This window comes from Colias croceus, chromosome 10, assembly GCF_905220415.1.
Source record: "Colias croceus chromosome 10, ilColCroc2.1".
Classification (NCBI taxonomy): Eukaryota; Metazoa; Arthropoda; class Insecta; order Lepidoptera; family Pieridae; genus Colias; species Colias croceus.
In genome coordinates, this window is record NC_059546.1 from 45,123 (window position 1) to 71,906 (window position 26,784).

The 26,784-nt window shown below is 41.5% G+C and overlaps 1 protein-coding gene across 1 annotated transcript; it reads left to right on the forward strand.

Moving 5' to 3' along the window:
• On the forward strand, positions 1–26,662 carry LOC123694838 (unconventional myosin-Ia-like). Its single transcript, XM_045640430.1, has 19 exons — positions 1–133; positions 407–598; positions 1,552–1,667; positions 1,822–1,892; positions 2,525–2,694; positions 2,965–3,028; positions 3,105–3,118; positions 3,231–3,315; positions 4,138–4,310; positions 10,818–10,965; positions 11,211–11,327; positions 11,600–11,925; positions 12,317–12,642; positions 15,327–15,503; positions 15,579–15,804; positions 18,680–19,468; positions 22,333–22,416; positions 26,137–26,267; positions 26,369–26,662. Exons 2-19 carry the CDS (start codon positions 482–484, stop codon positions 26,529–26,531), a joined length of 3,297 nt encoding a protein of 1,098 aa, XP_045496386.1. The 5' UTR covers positions 1–133; positions 407–481; the 3' UTR covers positions 26,532–26,662.
• Positions 26,663–26,784: the final 122 nt, after the last annotated feature.

Here is a 26,784-nt window from a genome sequence, read left to right on the forward strand (position 1 = left end):
ATTATAATATACTGATTGAAATTGAATACCTATTGACTGATACAACCTGCGATATGAAAATATAATGCAATGATATTGAAGTTTACCTTTATACAGAAACACTTCAATTACTAAAACATATTTTTATGAAAAGGTAAGCTTATAGAATATTTGGGACCGCAAATAAAACACAAATTCCTGCTGTACTGAGAATAGGTCATAGGCTCTAGTGGGGCTGTAACAAGATTTATTTAGCTTATAAAATAAAAATAAAAAAAAAGACGAAATGAAATATCAATTTCAGATAATAGGACTGTTAAAAATAATTATTATTGATCGATTTGAGTTAAATTTATACCTACATACGTATTTTATTAGTTAATAATTGTACAATATATCGGAATTTGCTTGATTTATTTAATTTCAGTATCACAAGTTAGAAAAATGCTACGAATGATGCAAAAGCTTATTGAGTGTACACGGTGAGAAGGGGCGCGGGGCCATGGCGGAGCCCGAGGCGGCGTCCGCTGGCCTCGCTGACGCCGTGCTGCTGGCACCACTCACCGAGGACTCTTTCCTGCACAACCTGCATGTCCGCTATAAAAGGGACATCATATATGTCAGTACCTAATATAGCATCTTCAACTTTTCATTAATTTAGTTTTTTTTTTATTGGTAATAGGGAAGCGCTTGACCTGGTCTAATGTCATTAATTGACGCTTGACATTAATTGTTATAAGCCTTATAACACAATTTTTGTTTTTTATATTGATAATAATTAATTATTAACTAAAACAGCATTACTCTAAACTATCAAAAATTGGAGTAGCATAAATGGTGGTAATCTTATATCTTATTAGTTATTATTAATAAGTTAATGTAATTTCATGCATGGGGCATAGACTTCCCTTTATATGTATTGATTTTTTCACAGGAACATTAAAAGGAAAAACTCATTTATCTGGGTGAATCCTTGCGACCCTACTTCTTTATAAATGGGATACATGTTTAATATCAGTTGTGACATTTTTTTAACCTAAGAATTTTTTTGAGTAACATCTTAACTTCTAATGTGCTTACAAAAAAAACATAGTCCTAATAGGATCATTTGTAACTATTAGGACTATGTTTTTTTTTTCATTTTTGCCTATGTGCTGAGAAATTGCTAGACTTATATTACGATTAGTTGAAAGTTGGCACTCATACTAAAGTCTTTCATTACTCAGAAGTTAAAGGTAAAGACAGAATAAACTAGTTCATCACTTAAATATTGAAAGAATAAAACATTAACCTTGTTCTGTCACATTCAGGTAAATAAGAGCTTAAAAAGATGGTTTTGGTTTCATCAAATATCAAATATTGTATGTTTAAGATTTATTACTATATGCAAAATATATTACTGTTGTATATATATTTTGCTTATAGTTCTAAAAAGGGTTTCTAAAAACCTTACAATTAAATTTCCATATACATAAATTAGAAATTAGTATAATTGAATTCAATCAGATTTATTGACTAACAGTGACCAAATCAGGTAATCGGGGGTGACATGGCAATGTTGGTTGGTTGCAGACATATGTGGGTAACGCGCTGGTGTCGGTGAACCCGTGCCGGCCGCTGCCGCTGTACTCCGCCGAGCTCGTGCGCACGTACCTAGCGCGTCCGCCTTACTTGTTACCTCCGCATCTGTAAGTTTTGTCATACCTCTACCCTACTATAATTGTATTACCAGAATTTAATTAAAAATGAAGGATCCGTAGTATGAAAGGTAAATTGCGTTTAACGATTTAAAATTTAAAAAAAAAAAAATCAAAAAACCTTATACTGAGTTTATATCGGTAGGTACGCAATAACTGCCACGGCATACCGCTGGGTCCGAGATCGCAATGAGAACCAGTGTATAGTCATAACAGGTGAGTAAACTTATGTACTTAAGTAAGCGAATATGTAGTCTGCAACCTGGAAGGCTAGAAATCTCTCATCTTAATATATATAAATCTCGTGTCACAATGTTTGTCCTCAATGGACTCCTAAACCACTTAACCGATTATAATAAAATTCGCACACCATGTGCAGTTCGATCCAACTTGAGAGATAGGATAGTTTAAACATGTAGGTACCACGGGCGAAGCCGGGGCGGACCACTAGTAAAGTTATATAATTCCTTTCATTAATGTCCACATTGTCATTATATGATTGAAATAAATTAAAACTTAAATATAATCTCTGAGTTTGCCAGTCGACATTTACATCATACCTGAAATTAAATACAAAAATGTTATAGGGTCGCAAAAAATTATGCGTAAGCATAGGTTAGCTTTCATGCTGTGTAATAATTCAGGAGCTCGAAGTCGTAGCGTCGACATTTAAACGGTGAGATGAGCGCGTGTGACAATGATATTATTAGTGAAAAAGTGTAGATAGGTCACCACACATTCGAACTTCAAAACCAGCACTCTACCACACAAACTCTCACACGAGGAAAGTCAAAGTGTGACGTGTGGCCACATTGGGGCGTATCTCGAAACGTGGGTCGTGTCTGCAGGCGAGAGCGGGTCGGGCAAGACGGAGGCGGCGCGCGTGTGCCTGCAGTGCGCGGTGGTGGCGGGCGGCGGGGCGGGCGGGGCGGGGGGCGGCGCGCTGGCGGCCGCGGGCACGCTGCTCGAGGCCTTCGGCAACGCCGCCACGGCGCGCAACCACAACGCCAGCCGCTTCGTGAGCTCACACCCTTTCTACCTCCCCTTTCTAATGTCTATTAGAAAAACATATAAAAGTTTATTGAATTACTTAAGATCAAAATATTCTGCCTTTACGAGTTCTCGAGGGAACAGTGTGACTCGCTTTCGATAATGTCGAAATCGTTTTTTAATTAATTTGAAACTTGCAAAAGTTAAACCGTTTCTATTTACCTAACCTACCTTTAATAGTATAAATGAGGAGCGATTTTTTAAAATAATTTATATACACTGCGAATATATATTTCAGGGCAAGTTATTAGACATAGAGTTCGATTTCAAAGGCGAACCCGTCGGCGGACATCTGACGCACTGTGAGTATATTAAAATTTATTCATACGCATGAAACGGAATAAAGTAATAACATATCGTATCTTTTTCAACATGCAGACCTTTTGGAAAAGGTGAGTACCCTATAACAGACCGTGAGGTCTACATCGCGGAGCCGCCGGGCGCAGCCTGCGGGCGGCCGAGGGGGGGCGGGTCCGCTCACACGCGTCTGTTTCTCTGTTGCAGGAGCGCGTGGCGCACGTGGCGGAGGGCGAGCGCAACTTCCACGTGCTGTACCAGCTGCTCGCCGGCGCCGACGCGCATCTGCTCAGTGAGTGCCCCGGCTTCGAGCCCTCCGCGATTCATATTAAAACGTTAACGTGGATTTTAATTCATATATTGATATTGTTATTTTTATTTCTAACTAGACTAGATTTCCGCCCGCGGCTTCGCCCGTGTTTGCAAAGGAAAACCCGCATAGTTCCCGTTCCCGTGGGATTTCCGGGATAAAAACTATCCTATGTGTTAATCCAAGTTACCCACTATGTGTGCTAAATTTCATTGTAATCGGTTCAGTAGTTTTTACGTGAAAGATTAACAAACATCCATACATCCATACAAACTTTCGCCTTTATCTATAATATAAAAATGAATCCCAAAATGTGTTGGTAAGCGCATAACTTTAGAGCAGCTGAACCGATTTCTTTAATTCTTTTTTTATTATGTATAGGTATTCCTTGAAGTACGAGGATGGTTCTTATGTAGAGAAAACGTTAATATGTAGGTACCACGGGCGAAGCCGGGGCGGACCGCTAGTAATATATATAAGATTAGAATTGGATATTAGACTAGCTGGCAGCTGCGTTCCGCGGTTTCACCCGCGTGGCTCCGCTCCTGTTGATCTTAGCGTAATGATATGCGCCTATACCTATAGCCTTCCTCGATGAATGGGTTATCTAACACCGAAAGAATTTTTCAAATCGACCAGTAGTTCCTGAGATTAGCGCGTTCAAACAAAACAAACAAACTTCAGCTATATTAGTATAGATTTTAATTCGAATAGATTATATAAGAAAAAAAAATATAGTGCACGGAAAATTGTATTTATATCGAGACCTTCGTAGAGGATAAGGATAACGCATGAGTTTCGCAGAGCGGCTGAAGCTGCAGCGGTCGTGGGAGACGTACCGCGTGCTGGTGGGGCGCGCGGCGGGCGCGGCGGGCGCGGCGGGCGAGGCGGGCGCGTCGCCGCGCCGCGCGCCGCCGCCCGCGCCGCCCGGCCCGCGCGACCCGCACGCCGACCGCGACCACTTCGCCTTCACCAAGGTGGGAAATAAATAAAATAAATAAATAAATAATTCCTTTATTTAACAAGACAGGATTATTACAATATGGTGTATTTCACAATATTAATTAATTAAATAATTTGATATTAATATAATTATGAGACTCATTGGTTCCCGCACTAGGCGAAGCCTGTCCTGCGGGACCAAAAAACGATTAACAATATATAATATAATTTATAACAGAGCGGCATAGATTATGTGGTTAACATTTAAATTAGTATTCAAGTATTAAATAAAAATATTATTTTAATTCATTAAATTCGTTTAAATTAAATTAAAAATAAAAGAAATAGAACGAAAAAAAAAAATATGTCAAATTAAATTAACAACAATACCTACTCAAAAAGCCTGTCACATACTTATTGAACACAACAGCACTGGCCTATCAAGCGTCGCGTAACTAGTATAATTCAAAAGAGTTGAAGTCGTACAAATTGCTCAGTCTTATCATAGTCCCAGGAGAGCAGCAATTTCGTTAGCATGTCTTTAGTAATGTAACTACTTTTAGAGAGGTCCACGTGTCTCTTGATTTTATTGTATAAAAGTGGCCACATATAATTCGGTGCACGTTTTGCAAAAGAGGTATTTAATCTAGGAAGTTGTAGGTTATTTCGTCTGTTATTTGAGTATGGTTGATTAGATGAAGCTGTTTTATATATCCTAAGGACTGAATGCAGAATGAAAAGGCGTCTAACACTTAGAACTTTAGATTCAGAATAGAGTGACGAGGTTGGGAAACGAAAGGGCTTTTTTAACATGACTTTAAGTACCGATCTCTGAGCTCTTTCGAGTCTTATAAGAGCAGAGGTTGGAGCTGAACCCCAGATCGATACGCAGTAAGTTATAATAGGTTGGCATAATACTTTGTAAATCCTCATCAGAATATCCAAAGTAACTTTATTCCGAAGGTTCTTCATGATGTATATTAGTTTTCTTGTACGTTCAGCAGTTACGTTTATATGTGGTCGAAAGGACAGACGTTCATCAATCAAGACACCCAAGTATCTTGTGTCATGAGATCCATTGATTGAGACACAAGAACAAAGTCTCATGCCATCAACGGAGCTACTCATTGAACAAGTATGTATAAAAAGAGGGGTGTTATCTTTGGGCGCTGATCTAGCAGTTTTGTGAAACCTTAAAAATTTAGTTTTTTGAGTATTTAAAGTGAGGAGGTTGTTATGTAGCCATGTTGCTACTTGCGAAAGACCATGCTCAGCGGCCGTTATACAATTCTTCCAAGTGGAGCCATGGAAGACCAAGGCCGTGTCATCTGCGTAACAAATCATATCAGCCTGATCAAGGGACAATGAAATTAGGTCATTGATGTATATGAGAAAAAGAGTCGGCCCAAGAATGCTCCCTTGCGGGACACCGAAAGATACGTGTTCCGGCTTACTAAGAAAAGATTCTACTTTAAGTTGTTGAGTTCTGTTTGTAAGATAACTTTGAAACCAATCCAAAGCACAACCTCTTATTCCCATACATTCTAGTTTCCGAAGCAAAATTGGTATAGATACCGTGTCGAACGCCTTTTTGAGATCAAGGAAAACACCCGTGCAAGCTCTACCCTTGTCCAAGTGAGAGGAGACTAGGTTTATCAGGTGGCTAACAGCATCTTCCGTTGATTTAGCTTTTCGGAAACCAAACTGGACATCTGCCAATAGTTTGTTGGACTCTAAGTATTTGATCAGTCTTTTACTAATACACCGTTCTAATATTTTTGAGAAAGTTGACAGCAACGATATGGGTCTATAGTTACATGGATCGCTACGACTACCTTCTTTATGGATGGGGGTAATTATAGCGGTTTTCCATGGTTCGGGGAATACTCCCTTTGCGATACTTAAATTAATTATAGCTGTTAGAGGCTCGAGAATGTAAAGTGCAATTGATTTAATTAGTCTATTATTCATACCATCATATCCTGGACTGCTACTGTTACTAAGTGATTTAATGATACAATGGATTTCGTGACAATCAGTTGGTTCAATGAAGAAAGAGTTTACAGGTGTGCTTTTTAAGGTTACTTTAGAAGCCAGAGACATCTCCGATTCATTGGTTTCATTTAACGTAGCGCTAGCCAATTTTTGGCCTATTGATGAAAAGTACTGGTTACAGGTGTTAAGCGAGTGCATCGGATTACGTTCAAGGTTAAGCAGTTCTTCAGAATCCTTTCTTTTCTTGTCGTAGCCAGTCACGGTTTTAATTGTTTTCCAAAATGTTCGAGGTTTATTTTCAGCTTCAAGAAGAATCTTCGAATCATAAGCATCCTTCAGCCGACGCAACAAGGTAATATAAAAGTTTCTGTATCTCGTGAAAACTAATCTTTTCTCTTCGTTATTGGGGTCTAGTCTAGAAAGAGAGTGGAGCTTATCCTTAGTTCTACTGCAGCGTATAAGTCCAGGTGTCATCCAGTTTTGCAAGTTATTTTTACGTCTACTAATGCAAGAAGTTTTAGTGTGCTTTTTTACAGAGTTAGTAATGGTAGTCATAAACATATTAGTTGCTTCTGTTACACAATCGGAATTTAGGATTTCACTCCAAGTTAATTCCTTAAGATCTTGAATAATGCCTTCGACGTCTATCTTTTGCCTGAGTCTTCTGTGTTTAGCAGAATTCTTGTGGGAGGTTAAGATCCCAAGAATTATGAGGTCATGATCAGTTACGTCAGAAGAACAGACAAACGATTCTCCAGAGTACTCTGTTTGTACGAAGAAATGATCCAAACATGTTTTGTTATGGGTCGGCATATTGATTGCACTGAGGTAACCTAATTCAGTCAAACGAGAGATATATTCAGATGTTAAATCGGTGGTCCTGGAAGTATCTAATATATCAATATTTATGTCCCCTGTTAGTATTTTACAAGTAAAACCCTTTACGTCTTTTAAAACCTCGGAAATAGACTCAAGAAAAGGTTTAGGGTTAAGAGAGGGAGAACGATATATAGCGATGAGATGAGTATTCCTATCAGGTATTTCTATAGATAAACATTCAGATTCCTCTACAGATAGTTCGGTAACTGTTACCATCCAACTATCTCTGATATACACCACAACGCCGCCAGCCTTAGTTTTATGGTTTGTTGTGCAGTACGAGGTGTAACCATCTATTTGAGGGATGATAGATGCAAGTGGAAGCCAACATTCAGTAAATACAATTACATCAAAACTGATAGAGAATCTCTTTAAACTAACCTGGAAAGGGAGGAAATTTTTATTTAAACTTCTGATGTTACTGCATAAAATTCGAACATTATATTTGTTGAGAATTTGAGAGGACTGTTCAGGAGCGATTATATTATGACATACTATGCTATGGGAATTGTCAATATCACCAATTACCTCTAAGAGGGCCATAGGAAAGTGTTAAGACTGAAGCAGCATCGGAAAAACATAAGATCTGGTAAGGTATCAAAGCAGACTTTGAAAAGCAGTGCAATTGTAATCAATTTAAGCAGTACAAAAAAAAGTATATAATAATAAACAAGCGAACTCTTAATAATAATAAGCCATTTTGAAGTATACACAACAATTATAATAGACATACATAACCCCATTAAATAGATAAGTAGCAAGGTACACAAATTAATACAAAAAATAGCTTTATGATAGTTGACTGGAACAATTATTATACTACTAGTCACCAGAATGAAAAGGCATACGAAGCAAATCGCTGTTAGACTGGATTTTGATTGCAGGACACCCAGTACGTTTACGAATATAAATGGAGCCATTTCTAGTCCAGCAGTATTTAAAGTTTGCATCGGTAGCTGCCCTTCTGGTGTCTCGAAATAATTGCCTTTTTTCACGCGTGAGACGCTCGTTTACGTAGACTTTTCGCTCCGGTCCATGTCCTACAATGTCCTTACTATGCAACGTTCGACGTGATCTTCCAGCTTTTAGGAACAAATCGCGAACGATTTTGCGAGTGAAGCGGATTATTAATGGACGAGGCTGAGCTACATTACTGGAATCACAATTCGAGTCTTTAACGTGTTGGCGTGGACCTGCTCTAGTAACGTTGTCAAGATCGGTTTCCGTGATATTTAATCCTATTTTGTTGGCCGTCGTCATAGCTAAGTGAATGGGGTTTTCAGATGATTCCTCCTCTATGCCTATTACTTCCACTTCATTTATTAAGAATGCTTGTGAACGAAAATCAAGCTCTTGGCGTAAAGAAATAATTGTAGATTTAAGTTCAGCATTTTCACGTTGTCTTTCTTCAAGCTCTTGTATTTTTGTGGCATGAACAGCTTTTATTTCTTCCAGATTCCTTTCACAAAGAGCAAGAGAGGAGACAAAACTTGCCAAGTCGCTCTTAAAATTCAACACAATCTCACGAAGAAGGCGAATTTCTTCTGTTAGAACTTGCACGTCGGATGAGGAATTGGAAATTTCATTGGATGCCTGGGTAATCGGGCTGTTAAGATGTTCCACTTTTTTTCGTTTGCGACTATTTTCTACAAGCGTGTTGGCCCGTGCTGGGGTAGTAGAATTATCTCCACCTTTCTTACTAAGTGCCTGGCATTCTGGACAGATCCAATGAATAAAATTATCATCTCCGACAGGACAATTATTTCCAATGCAAGGGATGTGGAATATTTTCTTACAATTTTTGTTTGAGCATGATAAGCGATTGTCATCGGTCACTGGAGTCATGCAAGCAGCACAGGTAGGATTTGGCGTCATTTGTATGGATAAAATTTATTAATTTAAAATATATATATATATATATATATATCTTTTTTTCTTGTAGCACAGTCAGTAAACTGCGTAGTGTGTAAGCGCAGGACCGGTTTAACGCGTGGACGGCCGGCGAACGGTGAGTCATGAATCGCACTTGTTTGTTCTGATTACGGTAAGTTTTAAATTTATTATAACCGTTTTTTTCTTTGCAAGCGTATATCTATTCGATTATTTCACATATACACAATTTAATATCTCCACACGATAGCAATTTTCACTGACTTACTAATGATCGTAATATAAAAGTATAATAATTCACTATGATTTATTTTTATTTAATTTGAAGTTACGTACGGACGCAGGCACGTATTGTGCAGTAGCCGCTCAACGCGAAACTGAATAAATAAGTGTTTAAAAGCTTTTTGTGCAGTTTGTGATATTCTGGACCGTTTGTTGCTAAGAATGACGTACAGAAAATATGAAATATGTGCTTTGAGATCGGAGCGTAAACAGAAACAAAACAACGAAAATACAATAGCGTTAGCAGGATAATTTATTACAAAAAAAATGAGCACCACATTATAAATGTCTAAGTATATAAACACTAAAAATTATAAAGTACATATTTCAAAACGTATTCAATTATTATTTAGCAAAATTAGAAAATCCCTGAATTTGCATGCGCGAGCTTATTCAATATTCATAGTGTTTGTTTATAATATAGGAGTGGCAACGTCGCGCGCAATTGCTGCTGCTGTCATGCGATGCGCAACGTCGCTTGAGAGCGGCGCTCCGAAAATGGCTATTTTTCCATAGTAAATCTTTTGTTTCACGCGCAGGACTGTGGCGAAATTTCTCTTTCACTCTTATTGGATTTCGTATGTAGGCAATGTACTGAATGTTGTTTCATAGGAGCGCAATCGAGAGCGCTCCGTAAGCTCCGTTTCGCGCGTTACTTATGAAATGAACAAGAGTGTATGTAATGATGTATTTTATTTGTAATGTGGAAAGTTACTTATTTTATTGATATTAGTATTGGAGTTTTTTACGATAGATTTTAAATATTGAGCAGGTATAACTTTATTATAATTATTTATACTGCACCAGCGCTCCTGAGGACGAGCCGCCTCTGAGCGTAAAGACGGCATAAAACGCTATTTTATGGCTAGATTTCCTCTTGATGAACTGCGGTAAGTAGAAATTTCTTTATGCAACAGCGTTATCTTTGTATTTTCATTCATAAAACTTATATTTCTTTTTATCAGATAAGTTGTTATAATTTTGAATCGGGGAAACAGTGTAGGGACACGGAATAATTCAACATTGTCGACATTTCATTTTCAGGTGTAAAGACAGGTGTCGACATTTCATTTTCAGGTGAAAATGACAGGAAAAGAGGATCTTGCTTTATCCATTGAAAAACTACATCATAAGCTACATCAGTGAGTGGAAAGCATTTCAAAGACAGTGATTCCTGTTAATTATGATTATATGAACTGATGGGTATTTATAAGGAATAAATAAATAAATGGTTGTTTGTACGCGTTTCTTTTATTTCACATATAATTAAACGACAATAACAAATTTCTATAACCAAAGTGCAAGTAAAATTATTATCGACATCGAGGGTATTACCTACATTATGCACTTATTATTATGTTGGTAGCTCTGTCAGACACTAGAAGTTGTGATGTTGGCTATTCTAACCTAGCCTTGTTTTGACGTTTCTGAAGTTTATTTTTATCTATGGAAGTCCTGTCTCTTCTTACGTAGTATTTGTATTCTCTTTGTTGCAGGCGGCGATGAACGCGCTGGGCTTCAGCGCGGCCGAGTGCGGCGCCGTGCTGCGCGTGCTGGCCTTCCTGCTGAAGCTGGGCAACGTGCAGTTCGAGCCGCACCACCACATCGACGGCTCCATCGGCACGCGCCTGGTGCACGAGTACGGTGCGTGCGCTCATTTAATAGACCTGACTCGCTCGTTGGAAACGTTCTCTATTCTGGGTTCGACCGCGGGTGAAACCGGCACGGCTAGTGTTCAATATCACTAAGCGTACAAAACGCTTGGATCACGATATAAAAATGCAATATAAATTATATTAATGAAATACACCGTACTACTTACGAGTACTTTATAAAAATGGGCGACATGTATTATTTTGTAAAATAATAAAAATAAATTTTGTGTGCAGAGATGCGCGAGGCGTGCGCGCTGGTGGGCGTGGAGGCGGACGTGCTGGCGCTGGCGCTGGGCGCCGCGCCGCTCGCCGAGCCGCTCGCCGAGCCGCGCGCCGAGCCCTCGCCGCACGGTACGGGTCGGTCCGGTCCAACGTCGCCGCTAAATATACTCTGCACACCGAACACGATACTCGCAACACATTTCTTCTCTTTCTCTTCGTTCTTTACCGTCGGAAGTTAACGTTCTCTCGCTCCCTCTGATTCATACCGCTCTAGTCACTCGAACGGTATGCGATCGTCGGTCATTAAGTTTTTTAGTCGCTCGTTTTATAATTTCGTGTCGTCCCTTTTGAAACTACCTATACTTAAAATGATTTTAAAAAGTGTCGTAACCCGTGGGCAGAGGAGTGCGGCGCGGAGGAGGAGTGCGGGTCGGAGCACGGCGCGGAGGGCGGCGCGGGCGCGGAGTGGGCCGGCGCGCTGCGCGACCGCCTGCTGTGCGCGCTGTACTCGCGCCTGTTCAACTGGCTCGTGGGCGCGGTGAACGCGGCGCTGGCGGCGCGCGGCGGCGCGGGGCGGCGCGCGCTCGGCATCCTGGACGTGTACGGGCTGGAGTCGCTGGCGCACAACGGGCTGGAGCGGCTGCTCATCAACTACGCGGCCGAGCGCGTGCAGGCCGCCGTCACCGCGCTCACGCTGCGCCGCGAGCAGGAGGAGTACGCGCGCGAGGTGCGACCGTCGCTTTCCAATTTCGGATTATAACGGGGACAGGGCGAGGATTTTAGATTTGCTATATCGAGAGCTTTTCCCGCCGCTTCTTTGAGTCGATTTAGAAACTATACTGCGGCCGCTCTCGCGTTCGATCTCGCGATTATCTAAGTGTATTTTCGACCGACTTTAAAAATATGTATAGCAGGTGGTTCTCAATTGGATTGTATTTTTTTGTGTTAGTTTAAGACGACTTTCGCCCGGGTGATTCGACGGTTGACCGATTTCGATGATTCTTTTTTATTCGAAAACTGGATCAGTTCGGACGCACCGATCGGTAGGCGCGAAGGGACCGCGAGTCCCGGTCCCTTCGCGCCCCGAGGCGGCAGGCGCTGCAGCTGTGGGTCCGCAGGGGCTCGCGTGGACGCCGCTGCCGTACGCGGAGCACGAGAGCGCGGCCGAGCTGCTGGACGCGGGCGCGGACAGCGTGCTGGGCGCGCTGCGCGAGGCCGCGCTGCGGGCGGCGCCCGACGCCGCGTTCCTGGCGCGCCTGGCGCGGCGCCGCCACCCGCGCCTGCTGGTGCTGCCGCCCGACCGCTTCCAGGTGCTGCACTTCGGCGGGCCCGTGGTGTACAGCGCGCGCGGCATCGTGGCCAAGAACCGCGACGCGCTGTGCCGGCGCTGCGCCGCCGCGCTGGGCGCCGCGCGCGAGCCGCTGCTGGCCGCGCTGTTCGCCGCGCCGCACGTGCCGCACGTGCCGCACGCGCCGCACGCCCCCGCCGGGTTCGACCTTCTGCCCTGTACTATGTAGAGATATAGACTCGCTTGCTCGCACGTATTTAGAGTAGGTAATACGCGATAGTATAATGACGTCGTTTGAACACGACGTAGACCCGTCCTCCCTTGTCGCACTCGGCCAGACTCCTCGTCCCCCCCACTTGTATGCGAACGTATTTTATGAACCGTTCCTTAGCAACCACTTCCTTCCGTAAATTTCATTCACATCAATTCAAACTGCCGTTCCCACCTTTCACCGCCACGCCGCGCGCGTCTTCACAGACACTACACATGTGTCCTAGATTTAAAAGTGCAATTCTTCAGATTATCAATAACTTAAATAAGTAACACACACACATGCAGACCCAAACACACACACTCATTTACACATCCACTCATTCACTCACACAGTCACGTTAACAGGCTCAATTTTATTTTCTGTTTTTCTCAACTTTAATGTTATGCTTGTTCACGAGAAGTCGCATTTAATTCATTTATGTTTTGCGTAAGAATAATTGTATTTTTGTAACAGTAAAAGAAAATAATTATTGTACCTTTGTAGTTTACCGTTTTTGTCACACAATTTTACTATTATCGGTGTGCCTTGTAATTGGCGGTTTTATATGTAATTAGTATAATTTATCTTACCAACAGCTCTAAGGTACCTTTTATGAATAAAATAAAAAAATGTGCAATGTGGAAATGTGTTGACGTTCCAGCTCTTTTTAATCAGCCTTTAATAATAATAATAATAAGGGCGTAGGGATGTGACGACCCCATCGCCCACGGTTGGAATATCTATTGTTTACGTGACAATAGATATTCCACCCGTGCAGTCAGTCAACCCGCAGGACACCTTGTGGCGGGGTGTCGGGGAGTAGCGACCCCGCGGGAACCGAGCGCTCCCGGGGGAGGCCCCTGTCTTCATCTCCGGCTTGCCTTCACCGGCCGGTCGGAGTGAAGCCTGACGAGGACAGGATCCCCACCTCTGGCTTGCCTTAACCGGCCGGCCAGAGTGGAGTCGCGAGAGCTTTTAGCTCGAAGGGTGGATGCGAATCGTAAGTGGCGAGTGGGCACGTGATGCTGGACCCTCAGGGAGCGCGTGATCGGAGTTTAAAGTCCAGGGACGCCTCTCCACCCTTAGCTGCTCACAATATGTTGCCCCCTTGTCGCACTATTGCAGCGACTTATTTCGGGGGCCCATACAGTGAGAGGGCGAGTCACCACCTGCCAACAATTTTTTGCTATATCTTAGTAGAAAGGCAGGTGCCATAGTCTTCCATAGTCCTTAATTCCGGTCCATTAACATCCCATTCCATAGCCCAGTTTATTTTGTTTCCTTATCTTGCAATAGTCCTACATCGGCCGCGGACTGCCCAGGGCTGTATCTCTATAGTGCAGTCATGGGCAGGCTGCGGCTGGTGTCCCACAACACAGTAAAGTTCTCAAAAGGGCCTCTGCGTGTTGGATCCGTGTCCCCACGTAAGCCTTCCAAAGGACCGGGTACTTTCCCTATGATGGTACCCGTGTATTATGGAACTGAGATACATAATAATAATAATAAAATTCATTTAATTCAGGCCACATAGCCCATAAAGTGTTAGTAAAATCTTATCCTAGTGTTAGTATTACAATTACCTATTACCTACATACGTTTATTACTACAGCTTAATTTACATATCCAATGCTTACTAATGATATTATCCGAATAATTTAACACCTTTAACACAATATTTGAATTTTTACGTATACGGTCTCTAATAGAAAAAATCTTTTTTCTCATAATTGCATAAAAGTCATTTACTCTATATAATGCAAACATTAAGGAAGCACTACAGTAACGCGGCAGGCCCATAAACATCCTAAAAGCATTGTTATATTGAACTCTTAGAATGTTCATGGTCCTACGCGTATAATTAACCCAGAGGTTGCTCGTATAAAAAGACTGACAATACGAGGTTTACATCGGAGAATCGACTTTCTGCATTAAATGTGCAAACTTATTCGATGAAACACTCCATGCAGACTGTTGTCACTCACTGTATACTAAATTCCCTGACTGCGCTTTATTTGAAATAAAAAGATTATAAATGATCAAACACACGATGCTAATATAGATTAACAAGAGCTGGAACGTCAACAGTAGATAGGTTGAATCGTTTTTCGAGTATAGGCGCTACCAACGATATAATATAAAAGGCGTAGATGCGTTACATATAAGTAATAGTTCGCAAAATCATGGCCCCGGCAAGCCCCGGTAACGCACATATAGAAAATGTAGTACAATAATGTCAACGTATAGCATTTGAAGACCGATAAAGAGACAGCACGCTAGTTTGTATACGAAAAAAATAAACATACATATATGTATTTGACAGACATTTTATTGTCTCTGTCGCACTCGTCAGTTGTAGCATTTTTTGTCGCTTTCGGATAATGACAATAGTGATACAGTAATACTTACAGGTGATAAGTGATCCCATGACTTTTAGAAATCTTTATCGAATAGTTTGTGCAGAATCTCATCACACAAGTGGGCATTTTTCGTTTTTGCCATTTCGTGAGCGCGCATAACGCATCTACGCCCTATCACCTATCACGTATTATATCTTCGGGCGCAATGAGAGCGGGCGTGTCGTGTGCAGCGGCGGGTCCCCGCGGCGGCCCAGCGCGCTGGCGTGCCGGCAGCGCGCGCTCGTGGGCGCGCTCGTGCGCCGCCTGCCGCCCGCGCCGCGCCTCGTGCGCTGCCTGCGCGCCGACGCCGCGCTGCGCCCCTACCGCTTCGACGCGCACCTGCTGCGCCACCAGATCCGCTCGCAGGGGTGAGTGCCGCGCCGCGCCCCGCCCCGCCCCGCCCGCCCCCACACACCCGCGCTACACCGCGCCCTTCTGTGCAGGATCATGGACATGGCGCTGCTGCGGCGCGCGGGCTGGTGCGAGTCGCTGTGCGCGCGCGGCGTGCTGGCGCGCTACGGCGTGCTGGGCGGGCCGGGGGCCGGCGGGCCGGCGGGCTCGCGCGACGAGCCCGTGCGCGCGGCGCGGGCGCTGCTGCGCGCGCTGCCCATCCCGAGCGCCGAGTTCACGTACGGCCGCACGCGCGTCTTCATCCGCAGCCCGCGTACGGTCAGTGCTTCTCTGTTGTTCGTACGGAAATCGGAATATTATGTGATCACATGCTGCCTTCAAAGTCGATCGCGATCTCACATTTATACTGTTACTGAGGCAAAGTAGGCGATCGTTTTACGATAACTGCTTTATTTATACAATCTATTAATTTTTTGTATACTTTTATGACGTGGCCTCGTTTAGTTCAGGACTCCACGGAGCGTAATTTTTTGAAGTGAAACTTCTTTATCGGGGTTGGAAAATAATTTAGTGTAACATTTTTTCGTTACGCGTGACATTTTTCCGTTACGCGGCATCTTTTTCTTATAGTAAATTATTTTGTGAAAAATAAGGTCATAAAGAAGTTTCACTTCTTACGTGTGTACCTACTAGTACACGCACACATTTTTATATATCCAATTTTTTAAACATTTTTACATATTGTATGTACTATCAGTGGCAGTACGTTCATACAAGCCGAAAAGCCCGGCTTGCCTTAGAAATTCGCTACGAGACAGGAAAATACCCAAATTCACGTTTGAATATTCGTGCGCAATGAGCAATTCATAATTTTCTCGGAAGTTCAATGAAACCTCTCAATTATAATGACGCCTAGCATAAAACAATGTCGAATTCGAGTAAACTTTTTAATTTCATCCTTCTTCCTATCAGAATAAGGTCGTACCTTTTATTTTGACATTACAATCTAAATTGGATGGATTATAAACAGTGCGGTGTCGTTCTTGAGCGACATGTAGTTGTCTCGCTTGCACGCGTGGGCTTTTGCCGGGCTTTTCGCTCATCTCTTCTAACGTATGAAATGATGAAGTAGCTACATACCTAGCTATAGAATTCTATAGCAATTTGTTAGCGAAAAAAGCCCGGCTTTACAGTGTGAAGATAGTTACGATTGCGCGAACGAACGTCGTGAATATAATTGTTATTATAGTTTGAGCGGGTGATTACACCGGTGTAATTTAGGTTAAGTTTTTCGAATTTTCATATAAAATGAGTGTCGCGACTCGCGACAGCAGATTGTGTTGTAAATTGTGATGGTTTGCTTTGTGCTCAGCGGGGGAAAGGTAAAATCATTAAAATTTACTGAAAAACAACAATTAATTTCTTCATCAAAACCAACGTCCAACTCCCGATTTGTGCATTACCCAAACTAGTAAGTCACATTTAAAACGAAATTTTAGTTGTAATGTTTACGAATTGCTTAGAACTTAGAAGAAGCCTTTCCCCAGCTGTTGAAACTTGCACATTTATTTGGTAGTTACGATTCCTGATTTCCTGCTAGTAGGTAGTTCTTCCACGGAGCGTGCTTTCTCATCGCATAGGTACCTACTTTTTTTTTTTTTTTTTTTTTATTGGTAATAGGGAAGCGCTTGACCACAATCTCGCCTGATGTTAAGCTGAGATGTGGTCTAAGATGGAACGCGCTTCCCTAGAAGGTACCACGTATTTTTAAGAAATACACAAGGCCAAGAACGCCTTTCTTAATTATCAAGAAAAAAGAGCTGTTAGGTAATTGAATTACCGTAATTGAATTCTAAAACAATCACCTACTTTCTATTCCGATTTTATAAAATCTTTTCTTCAGAAAGATCGGCGTTTGGAATTAGAATATAAATGATCTGTACAATTTTATAAATAATATAATGTCATACAGTTTAATATAAGTAATTTATCGATTTTAATGATAAACGTTTGACTCAACTGTTTGCGGGCGCGCGTGAATATTTAAAAGATTTGATTTGATTTTCACGTATTTTTATAAGTTTTATAACGAACATAACGCACACAGTATACCTACCTACCTAATTCAAGAAAAGGGTACGGTCCAGCAAACACTTCGAAAAATTTGGGCTTGCCCAGTCCTTACACTCTAGGCACGCCACTGTGTACTATAAAACTAAATTATCAGATTACGACAGAATTTTTATAGAAGTCAAATAAAAAAAAATAGGGGGGTTTTCAATTCGACCGAATCTTTTAAAACTCCCATTTTGCTTCATAATTCATCTGTGTCGATGTCGATTACGATTTTCCCACATTTTCGACACGTTTTATTCACGTTTTTGTTTCAATCTTTACGTCCATATTTTTAACTGACTTCAAAAAATAGGAGGAGTCGAGGGGGGTCAATTCGGCCGGTATATTTTTTTTTAAATCCTCCTATTTTTTGAAGCCGATACGCCGAGGTTTCTGAACCGATTTGCGTGATTCTTTTTTTGTTTGATGCGGAATGGTTTCGAATTGGTCCCATAAAAATTTGTTTCGGGTAGGCCCATTTGAAAATCTTGCAAGTAACTTTGATTCACTTCCCGGTTACCAATTGAGCTGAAATTTTGTATACGTATGTAAAATGGGTAGCGATGAAAAATTATCATGACATAGAGCTCATTTGATGATGGAATCGGAAGGTGGCCATAGGAAATTAATTGATTCAACTTTGTCGAGTAATTTAGGCTCGTTTGATTCGTGTTGAAAAATACACTAAAAATTATTAAATAAAACCGACTTCAAAAACGGAAAAGTAAAAAATAAAAAAGATTTGATGTTGTTAAATATTTTTTTGTTGTGCTAGGTATTTACAAAGTAAGTCGGTGCCAGGCACTAAGCACTTATTAAACCCGTGTAAACCGGGCATTATGACATCAAAACTACTACTACATACATATTATGTTTTACATAGGTTTAATATCAAATCTTTTTTATTTTCTAATTTTCCGTTTTTGAAGTAGTTTTTTTTAACGTAGTTATTTTTATATTTTTTGTAAATCATTTTTTTCCGTACTCTGTCTTATGTTTTTCGAACGAACATAACATTCTCACCGAACCGGAGACATTATACATGATCGAGAAATGAAACGCGAGAGGCCTGCGGCAGGTGTGGGAGCTGGAGGCGCTGCGGAACGCGCGAGTGGAGCAGCTCGTGACCGCCGCGCAGCGCGCCTGGCGCGCGCACCGCCGCCGCCGCCGCGCCGCCGCGCAGCGCGTCATCGCGCGGGCCTGGCGCGCCCGCCGCGCGCGCGCAGCCGGCCCGCCGGCCCGCCAGCCCGCCGGGGGGCCCGCCGGCGAGCCGGGCCGGCGCGCGCGCGCCGCCGCCGTGCTGTGGCGCGCGTGGGCCACGTGGGCGCGGCGCCGCTACCTGCGCGGGCTGTGGGCGCGGCTGCCGGCGCGGCACCGCTCGCCCGCGTGCGCCGCGTGGCCGCCGGCCGAGCCCGCGCGGCTGCTGGCGCGCACGGACGCGCTGCTGCGGCGCCTGCACCACCGCTGGCGCTGCCTGCTGTACCGGCGCGCGTTCGACCAGACGGCGCGCAACCGCATGCGCGAGAAGGTCACGGCGAGCGTGCTGTTCCGCGAGCGCAAGGCGCTGTACGCGCGCAGCGTGGCGCACCCGTTCGTGGGCGACTACGTGCGGCTGCGCGCGTCGGGCGCGTGGCGGCGCGGGCTGGGCGCGGGCGCGGCGGACCGCTACGTGGTGTTCGCGGACGTGGTGGGCAAGGTGGCGCGCGGCGGCGGCGCGTCGCGCGTGCTGGCCGTGGTGTCCACGGGCGCGCTGCTGCTGCTGGAGGCGCGCTCGCTGCGGCTCAAGCGCCGCGTGCCCGCGCACACGGTGTACCGCCTGTCGCTGTCGCCCTACGCCGACGACCTGCTCGTCGTGCACGTGCGCGCGGTCAGTGACCTTTTTTATTTAACCGTTTTTAGGGTTCCTCCCGGAAAGGGTGAAACGGGACCCCGTCTGTCTGTCCGTCGCCGGGTTGTATGTTTTCAAAGAATAATAATTAGAATGATGAATCCGAACGAAAGTAATTGAGTATTTGAATTAATTTTTTTTTTGTGATAAACGGAAAGATTATATATTAGTTTTAAAACAAAACTGTTTTTATTTTATTTTTTTTGCAATAATTCAAAAGTTATATCAAAATAAAAATTAGTCTTTGAATCCAGTACCGAAGACACGCCGACAACTCCCGAAGCGTCACCCGAGCGCGTGTGACATCATAATGTTAGTTTTCACTCATTGTAGTAGTTAGAAAAATAAATATAGTTTGAAAAACACGCTTTCAAGATAGATACTTATAACTAAAAAGTAGAAAATAATTCTTAATCTAGGCATCAATCACCAATACATAGTATTTTTGTGGAAAAAGCGTGGGGCGCTTTTCATGAGCTGATTGTATAATAGATAGGTATCTTCATTCTACATGGCCATCCCACGCTTTTTTCACAAATATTGGGTTGAAATCGTGTGTAAAGAAGACGGTTACTTTACGTAAGAAAATCTTTAATCTTGGCCATCCTTATCAGGATAATAAGATAAATTATTGTATTGTTACGGGTTTTTATAAGTATACAAAATTTAAATTAAATCCGTCGGTTTATAGTGGGTCTAAATCGAATCGAAAGGAGAATTGGTTACATACAAACATATGTTTTAAACTGATAGCGATCCTCATCAGGATAAAAGGATAAATTTATGATATTATTGTATTGTCGTCGGACCTTGATAATCAGTGTTCAAAATTTGAACAATATCCGTCGGTTTTAAGTGGGTTAATAATAAATACAGTGTTTTGATCTATTTAATTTTGTTGTCATTATTAAATTATATATTAATTATATTAATTGTTAATTATATTATTTAAATTTATATTGAAAATGGCGAACCTCAAAAGTGATACCATGATGTACGAATACTACAAAGGCAACTCCTGACAAAAATCGGTGATCATAAATATATCAACACCAAGAATATTATTTTAGGAACTAACTAACTAATTCGGAACCAAGTAACAAATCGTATTTTAGCAATAAATTTTCAATATAGTAGTTTCAATAAATTTTCAATTGTCTAGTGCTGGTCACGTGTAATAGCCGTAAACGCTGTACTGCAGTTAATAGCTATAACATTATGACGTCACAACTATAGTGACCAGTCATGGCGCGTTGGTAGTCACGTGATTTGAATTTAAATTTCATCAATTTTTAATTGCTTATAACTTAGATTACAAAATAAAAGACAGATGGAGCGTTGCCGAACTAAACCGAATGATTTATCGTCATTTTCAATAAAGCTATGTGTGCTGTCATTTCGCCGCTGCACTGTACGTACACGGTGCTTCTGTGTGCGTGTAATGTTACCAGATATTGAAAATTTTCCCAAATTTTTGCCCGACTACGGAAAAAAGAGGGTTATGTTTTTCGAGTTTATGTATATATGTGTAATATTTCTTTGACACGCCCTGCAGTATAAACCGTTGGACCGATTTTGAGTTGTGAGGTTTCATTGCAATCATCTGAATTATTATGTTAGTGGCGGTAGTGACGAAGGCTATATACATACATAAATTAGCAGTCAAGTTTTAATTTTAATTTTAATATATAATATAATTTCGGGTTAATGATATTTTTTTTATAATATTGTAAAAATTATTTTATTACATAAAGTACCTACCTGCCTACTTAAGTTATGGACAAAATAATTGAATTCAGTTTTTGACGTGACAACGTCTTATAAATTGGTTTGCCGGGTGACACTTCAAGAAACTGCGTTACGCTCCGCTCACGTTATGCGCTCACAATGAGAGCGAGTGAGAGGCACGCGTCCCTTCCACTCGGGCATGGTTAGCCCGCCTAAGAGCGAGAGAGACAGACATAAAAAGTCGTTGTCACGTAAAACTTTCGCCCGTATACCGACTTTACAGGCAACCAATTTTTAATTAAATAGATTACATAAAAAAAGTTTCAATATTAACTATAATAATTATATTATTTTTTATTTTTCAAAAATAATTAATAATAATATAATTAATAGCGAATAGCGGTTGTTTTTAGTCGAGAATACGGGACATTTTATTTTCATTCTATAAAAAAGTAACAAAATAATGTATTATGCTTATTAAAATAATCTAATAATGATCATGAACCTTTAGTGCACTATACAAATAATCACATTCACGATCGAAAAATCCAACAGCATTACCCTGGAGATCTTTTAACCATTTCACCGTTTTACCAATAAAAATGGCAAATTTATTTTCAAAATAATGGCAACATACGTTGAAATTTTGTATTCCTTCATATCTGTAAAATTATGATTCGTATTAAAGAAATAAATCAGCCAAATAATCTACAGAAAACCTGTGAAACGATGTTTTTTTTTTTTTTTTCGGGATCAAATTTTACAGCGTTTTATTATCACAAGACAACATTTTTTACTAAAATTGCAAACCCTTTTTGACGTATTGCATGACACTATATGCGCTATAGCACTGGTGCAGCGACGTATTTGCTTTTGATTTCGTATTTTCTTTGACAAGGGCGACGGGCGGTTGTCATGCTCCATCTGTACTTTATTTTGTAATCTTTAACGAAAAAAAAATTTTTTTGCATTAAATATCAATATTATTAATAATAAAGTTTTAAAATACATAAAAAAAATCAATATTTTTTTTTTATTCAAATACTCAATTCTCGAGCTCACATCGGTTCGTATAAGAATGAATAGAGAATCGCAATATGTGTGTGCGGTTGCAGTGCGGCGCGGCGGAGAGCTCGACGGAGGACCTGTCGCAGTGCTCGGCGCGCGAGCCGCTGGACGCGCCCGGCTGCCTGTTCGGGGTGAGCGATATCTTTATTTTATTTATTTTAGAAACATAAGGTCATATACCTACATACATAAATAAACAATCACATAACAAAATATATGTCGGAGATCCCCCCCTGGTATTACCGAACGCAAGCGTATGACTCACGAAGTGCACTTGGACATGGCCGTGGTAGCGGACGGGCATTCAAGTGTTGGAGCTCGTGCCGAGCGGACTTGTCTGTTCGAGTCTATATCAGTCTCTATATTAGTTTGAGTTTAGATTCGCTATACAAAGTATTCATTTCAGTTCATTAGTGATTGTGAGTGTTAGATTCCGTTTATGTCTTTTGATGCTTGAAGTTACCCAAGATGCCCAATGTAGAGGATATAACCAGCCCACATAGTTTTAAAATTCAGCCGCCACCGATATATAATATTAACAGACCCATAGTTCTTTTTTTTATCTAGTTGTAGTAATTACAATACAACATTACTATAATGTATGCCAAAAATCATAAACATAATAAACTTAATTATATAAATTTATAAAGAATAGAAAAAATATTATTTATTTAAAAATTTTAAATTTATATTTATAAAGAATTTGAATGCCATTAAACCAAAAATATCAAATTCAACAAAAAAGGTCGTGTTCCATCGTTACAATATTGTATTCACTGAAAAGTGTTTCATATTGGTTGGGATGGTTGTTAAATCATCTCAATAGATGGCGCGCGGTGTGTCCCTTAGAGTCTAAGCCCTTAGGCTTAGACACATAAAACTGAAAGAATAGAATAATTTCGATCGCTCTGGCGGGTCACGAGTGGCTGAATGGGTCAGGTATCCGCCCCGGTTTGGCACGAAAGGATGCGGGTTCGAGTCCCGCCTCGTGAGACAAGCACAACAAGCTCGTATTATTTTATTAGCCTGTGTATCTCCGTGTGTAGGTATTAAAAACATGCGAGTGCCATTGCGCAAGGGCCACAATCTGTGATCATGATCGAAATTTAACTTTTTTTGTTTGCCTAAAGACGCTGACAGGTAAAATCTATTTAGATTGGATAATATAATGTTCCTATTTGATCAAAATCGGCTAAGAAACATCCACATAAGAATTTTGATGTTTCGTCGGAAACAAAAAACAATTTTTACACATACATAAGCAACCCTAGTCTCTTTCAATATGTACGTATAACCACATATAACTTATTATGAACCGTTGTCCCGTGAATAAAGGCCTATATTCCCTCAAAATAAAATTTGTAGGTATGTAAATAAACACATGCTTCGACTGCAACGCGAGCTAAATTAAATCATATCTTTAATATATATAAATCTCGTGTCACAATGTTTGTCCTCAATGGACTCCTAAACCACTAAACCGATTATGATAAAATTCGCACACCATATGCAGTTCGATCCAACTTGAGAGATAGGATAGGTTTTATCCCAGAAATCCCACGGGAAAGGGAACTATGCGGGGTTTTCTCTGAAAACGCGGGCGAAGCCGCGGGCGGAAAGCTAGTTGTTTATAAGATTCAGTACATATTTCTTTGAAAACCATTGCGAAGACAGGCTTCTGTAGCTAGCTACTATCACAGTATTACAATATTTCCTACAGTACGGTGACGAATGTACTTGCACAGAGAAACGAAGGGGAAGTGGCGGGGGGTCGGGCGACGCGGGCCGCGTACTGCAAACACGCTTAGTTTGCACTTTGCAGTACTTAGCGCGAAAGGACGACGTAGTCGTATTTTTTGTGTAATAATTTTATTATACTTACATATTCTATAATAGCGCGCACAAACTGTTCTGTGTATGGATGTAAATCGGCATTGAAATCCCAGAAGTTATTAAGATATTTTAGATAGGTTGTATTTGTTTCTGTAGAATTTTAATCAAAGCTGTGTATATGTTGTTCTCATTCTTGTCTTGTCAGATTGTTCATCCCAATGCGTATGCTTTATTTAGTTAAATGTTATAATAGACTATTAAGAACATCCAAAAATAAAGTGTCTACGTAAATATTTAGCAGTGCAATAAAATATGAAATTATAATAAAATTCTCGTGTCACAGTTTTCGTTGCCATACTCCTCCGAAACGGCTGGACCGATTCTCATGAAATTTTCTATGCATATCGGGTAAGTCTGAGAATCGGCCATCATCTATTTTTCATATGTACCACGGGCGAAGCCGGGGCGGACCGCTAGTGAAATTATATATTTATGAACAAATAATTCCATCAGATTTTAAAAATCGCAATTATTTTGAATGTACATAATATTATGAATAAATGAGTACATTATAATATTAATAATCACAATTGTTTTATTTCCCATTTGTTGCAACCCTAGCATATTTTCGTGTGGCAGCGTAAGTACCTACACTGGCGGCGGCATCGCGCGACATCAAAGGCGTTGCCTTACTGTAGTAAATAATATTGTAATATTATGTACTAGTTATTATTCTGTGGTATTACGAAAGTATTTTTACTATATAGACTAGAGTAGATAATTTTTGAAACAAAAAAAAATCGCAGTCGGATGAAACCCATTAGAAAAGGAGGGGAATATGATGAAAATAAAAGGAAAAATAAATTACGGTCAATCCGAGTTCGGGAAGTGGGAGGGAGGAGCTTTTAAGAGAAAAAAATGGTTTCTCTCGATTTCCGACAAAACTACAAGTCCTACGGAAAAAAGTTCACCAAATTTCGTAGAAAAAAAAATTTTTGAAGTAGATAAAAATAAAAGACCAAAAACTTGGTTTTTTGAATTTTTCACCTAAATTTTGAGGTTATGTGAAAAAATTGTGAATACAAAAGTTGTAGAACTTTTAATTACCTACAACTTTGCCATTGAACTTTTTTCCGTAGGACTTGTAGTTTTGTCGGAATATGTCTTGTGAACGTGAAATGGGTCGCGGAATTTTAAAAGTAATTTTTTCCAAAATTAAATTTGAATCTATATACTTAATTTTGTAGGATATTAATAGGTAAATTATATTATTAATCTCGACGTTTCTCTTATAAGTATGTATGTCGTGGCCATATCGTAGATTTGCTCATTTCATGAAATGGCCAACATAGTTTGATCAGATCGTTAAATCGTCAACGTTTCACGATTTGGTCATCGACATTTGGTCAGATCGTATAAAATATAGGTTAGGTTAGGTTAGGTTAGACTTTAATAAACAACGCACGAGCCGAGCGAGCAAAGCGAGCGTGCCGAGGCAGCGGCCGGCGAGTGCCAGAAGCGAATCGATTTTTAAAAAAGAAACAAAAATGGTCGCATTTCGTGAAATGGCCATCCACGTTTGGCCAGATCGTCGATCTGGCCAAATGTGGATGACCAAATCGTGAAACGTTGACGATTTAACGATCTGGCCAAACTAAATTGGCCATTTCATGAAATGAGCAAATCTACGATATGGCCACGACATGTATATCTAATCGATGATATACAATGTGGGAATTTTAGATGGGCCTCGGAAAAAAAGTAGTGGAGATAGCATAATTTGCTGAAAGCAAACGTTCCTTTAGGTATTTTTTAAATAAATAGAACTGCATTTAAAGATTTTCGAAAATTCATTGCTTCGATCGGGAATCGAACTAACTAAAAATTAAAAAAAATAAAATTTGTTATTTCATTCTTCAAATGCAGTTCTATTTCTTTTTAAAAATAAAGGAACGTTTCCCTCCGGGGCCCAACAAAAATTAGCATAGGGTATAACGAGGACACGCGTGTTGCCGCAGAGCGAGGGCGGCTGGCGGCGGCGCGGCGACGTGGTGCTGCGCACGTGCCACGTGCTGGAGCTCGCCACCAAGCTGTTCCTCGTCGTGCAGAACGCCGTGGGCGCGCCGCCGCACGTCAACATCGCCGCCGAGTGGGTGCCCCTGGAGACCGCTCTCCGACCCGGTGCTAAATATTCAATTAGATTGAAAAGCCCGATGGAGTGAATAAATGTTTGAATTTTTCCATGCGCAGATTCGAGGCAAACTTTGGGCAGCAGCTGGTGACGGTCGCGTTCCACGCGGCGCCTGGCGCGTTGGCCGGCGGGCCGGGGCCGGCGGGCGGCGGGCCGGGGGCCGAGCCCGGCGCCGGCGTGCGCCTCGTGCGCCGCGGCAGCCGCCTCGACGTGCTGCTGTAGGCGCCCGCGCCGCACCGATTGTGTTCGACTCGCGCTTCCTGTCGACGCGTCGCCGACGATATAGTGAACGTCGAATTCGGATCTATTCTTTTCGATTCTCTATCGAATTCGAAGCGCGGCCCGATTCTGTACATAGTGATTTAAAATTAAGCGTAGATTACGAAAGTGAAATGGTTTTTGTGCGAACTGCAAATGATTAGATAGCGTTTTGCCTAGCGTTTTAATTTTGGATCTGCGAGCGCTCGACGGCCGG

What these genes read in the sequence shown, in the direction of transcription:
- LOC123694838 (XM_045640430.1), top strand. Translation starts at nt 482, where the DNA reads ATGGCGGAGCCCGAGGCGGCGTCCGCTGGCCTCGCTGACGCCGTGCTG. An exon ending in TACTTGTTACCTCCGCATCT is followed by an intron (nt 1,668 to 1,821) that starts GTAAGTTTTGTC and finishes TTATATCGGTAG; the next exon opens with GTACGCAATAACTGCCACGG. An exon ending in TCATCCGCAGCCCGCGTACG is followed by an intron (nt 15,805 to 18,679) that starts GTCAGTGCTTCT and finishes GGCCTGCGGCAG; the next exon opens with GTGTGGGAGCTGGAGGCGCT.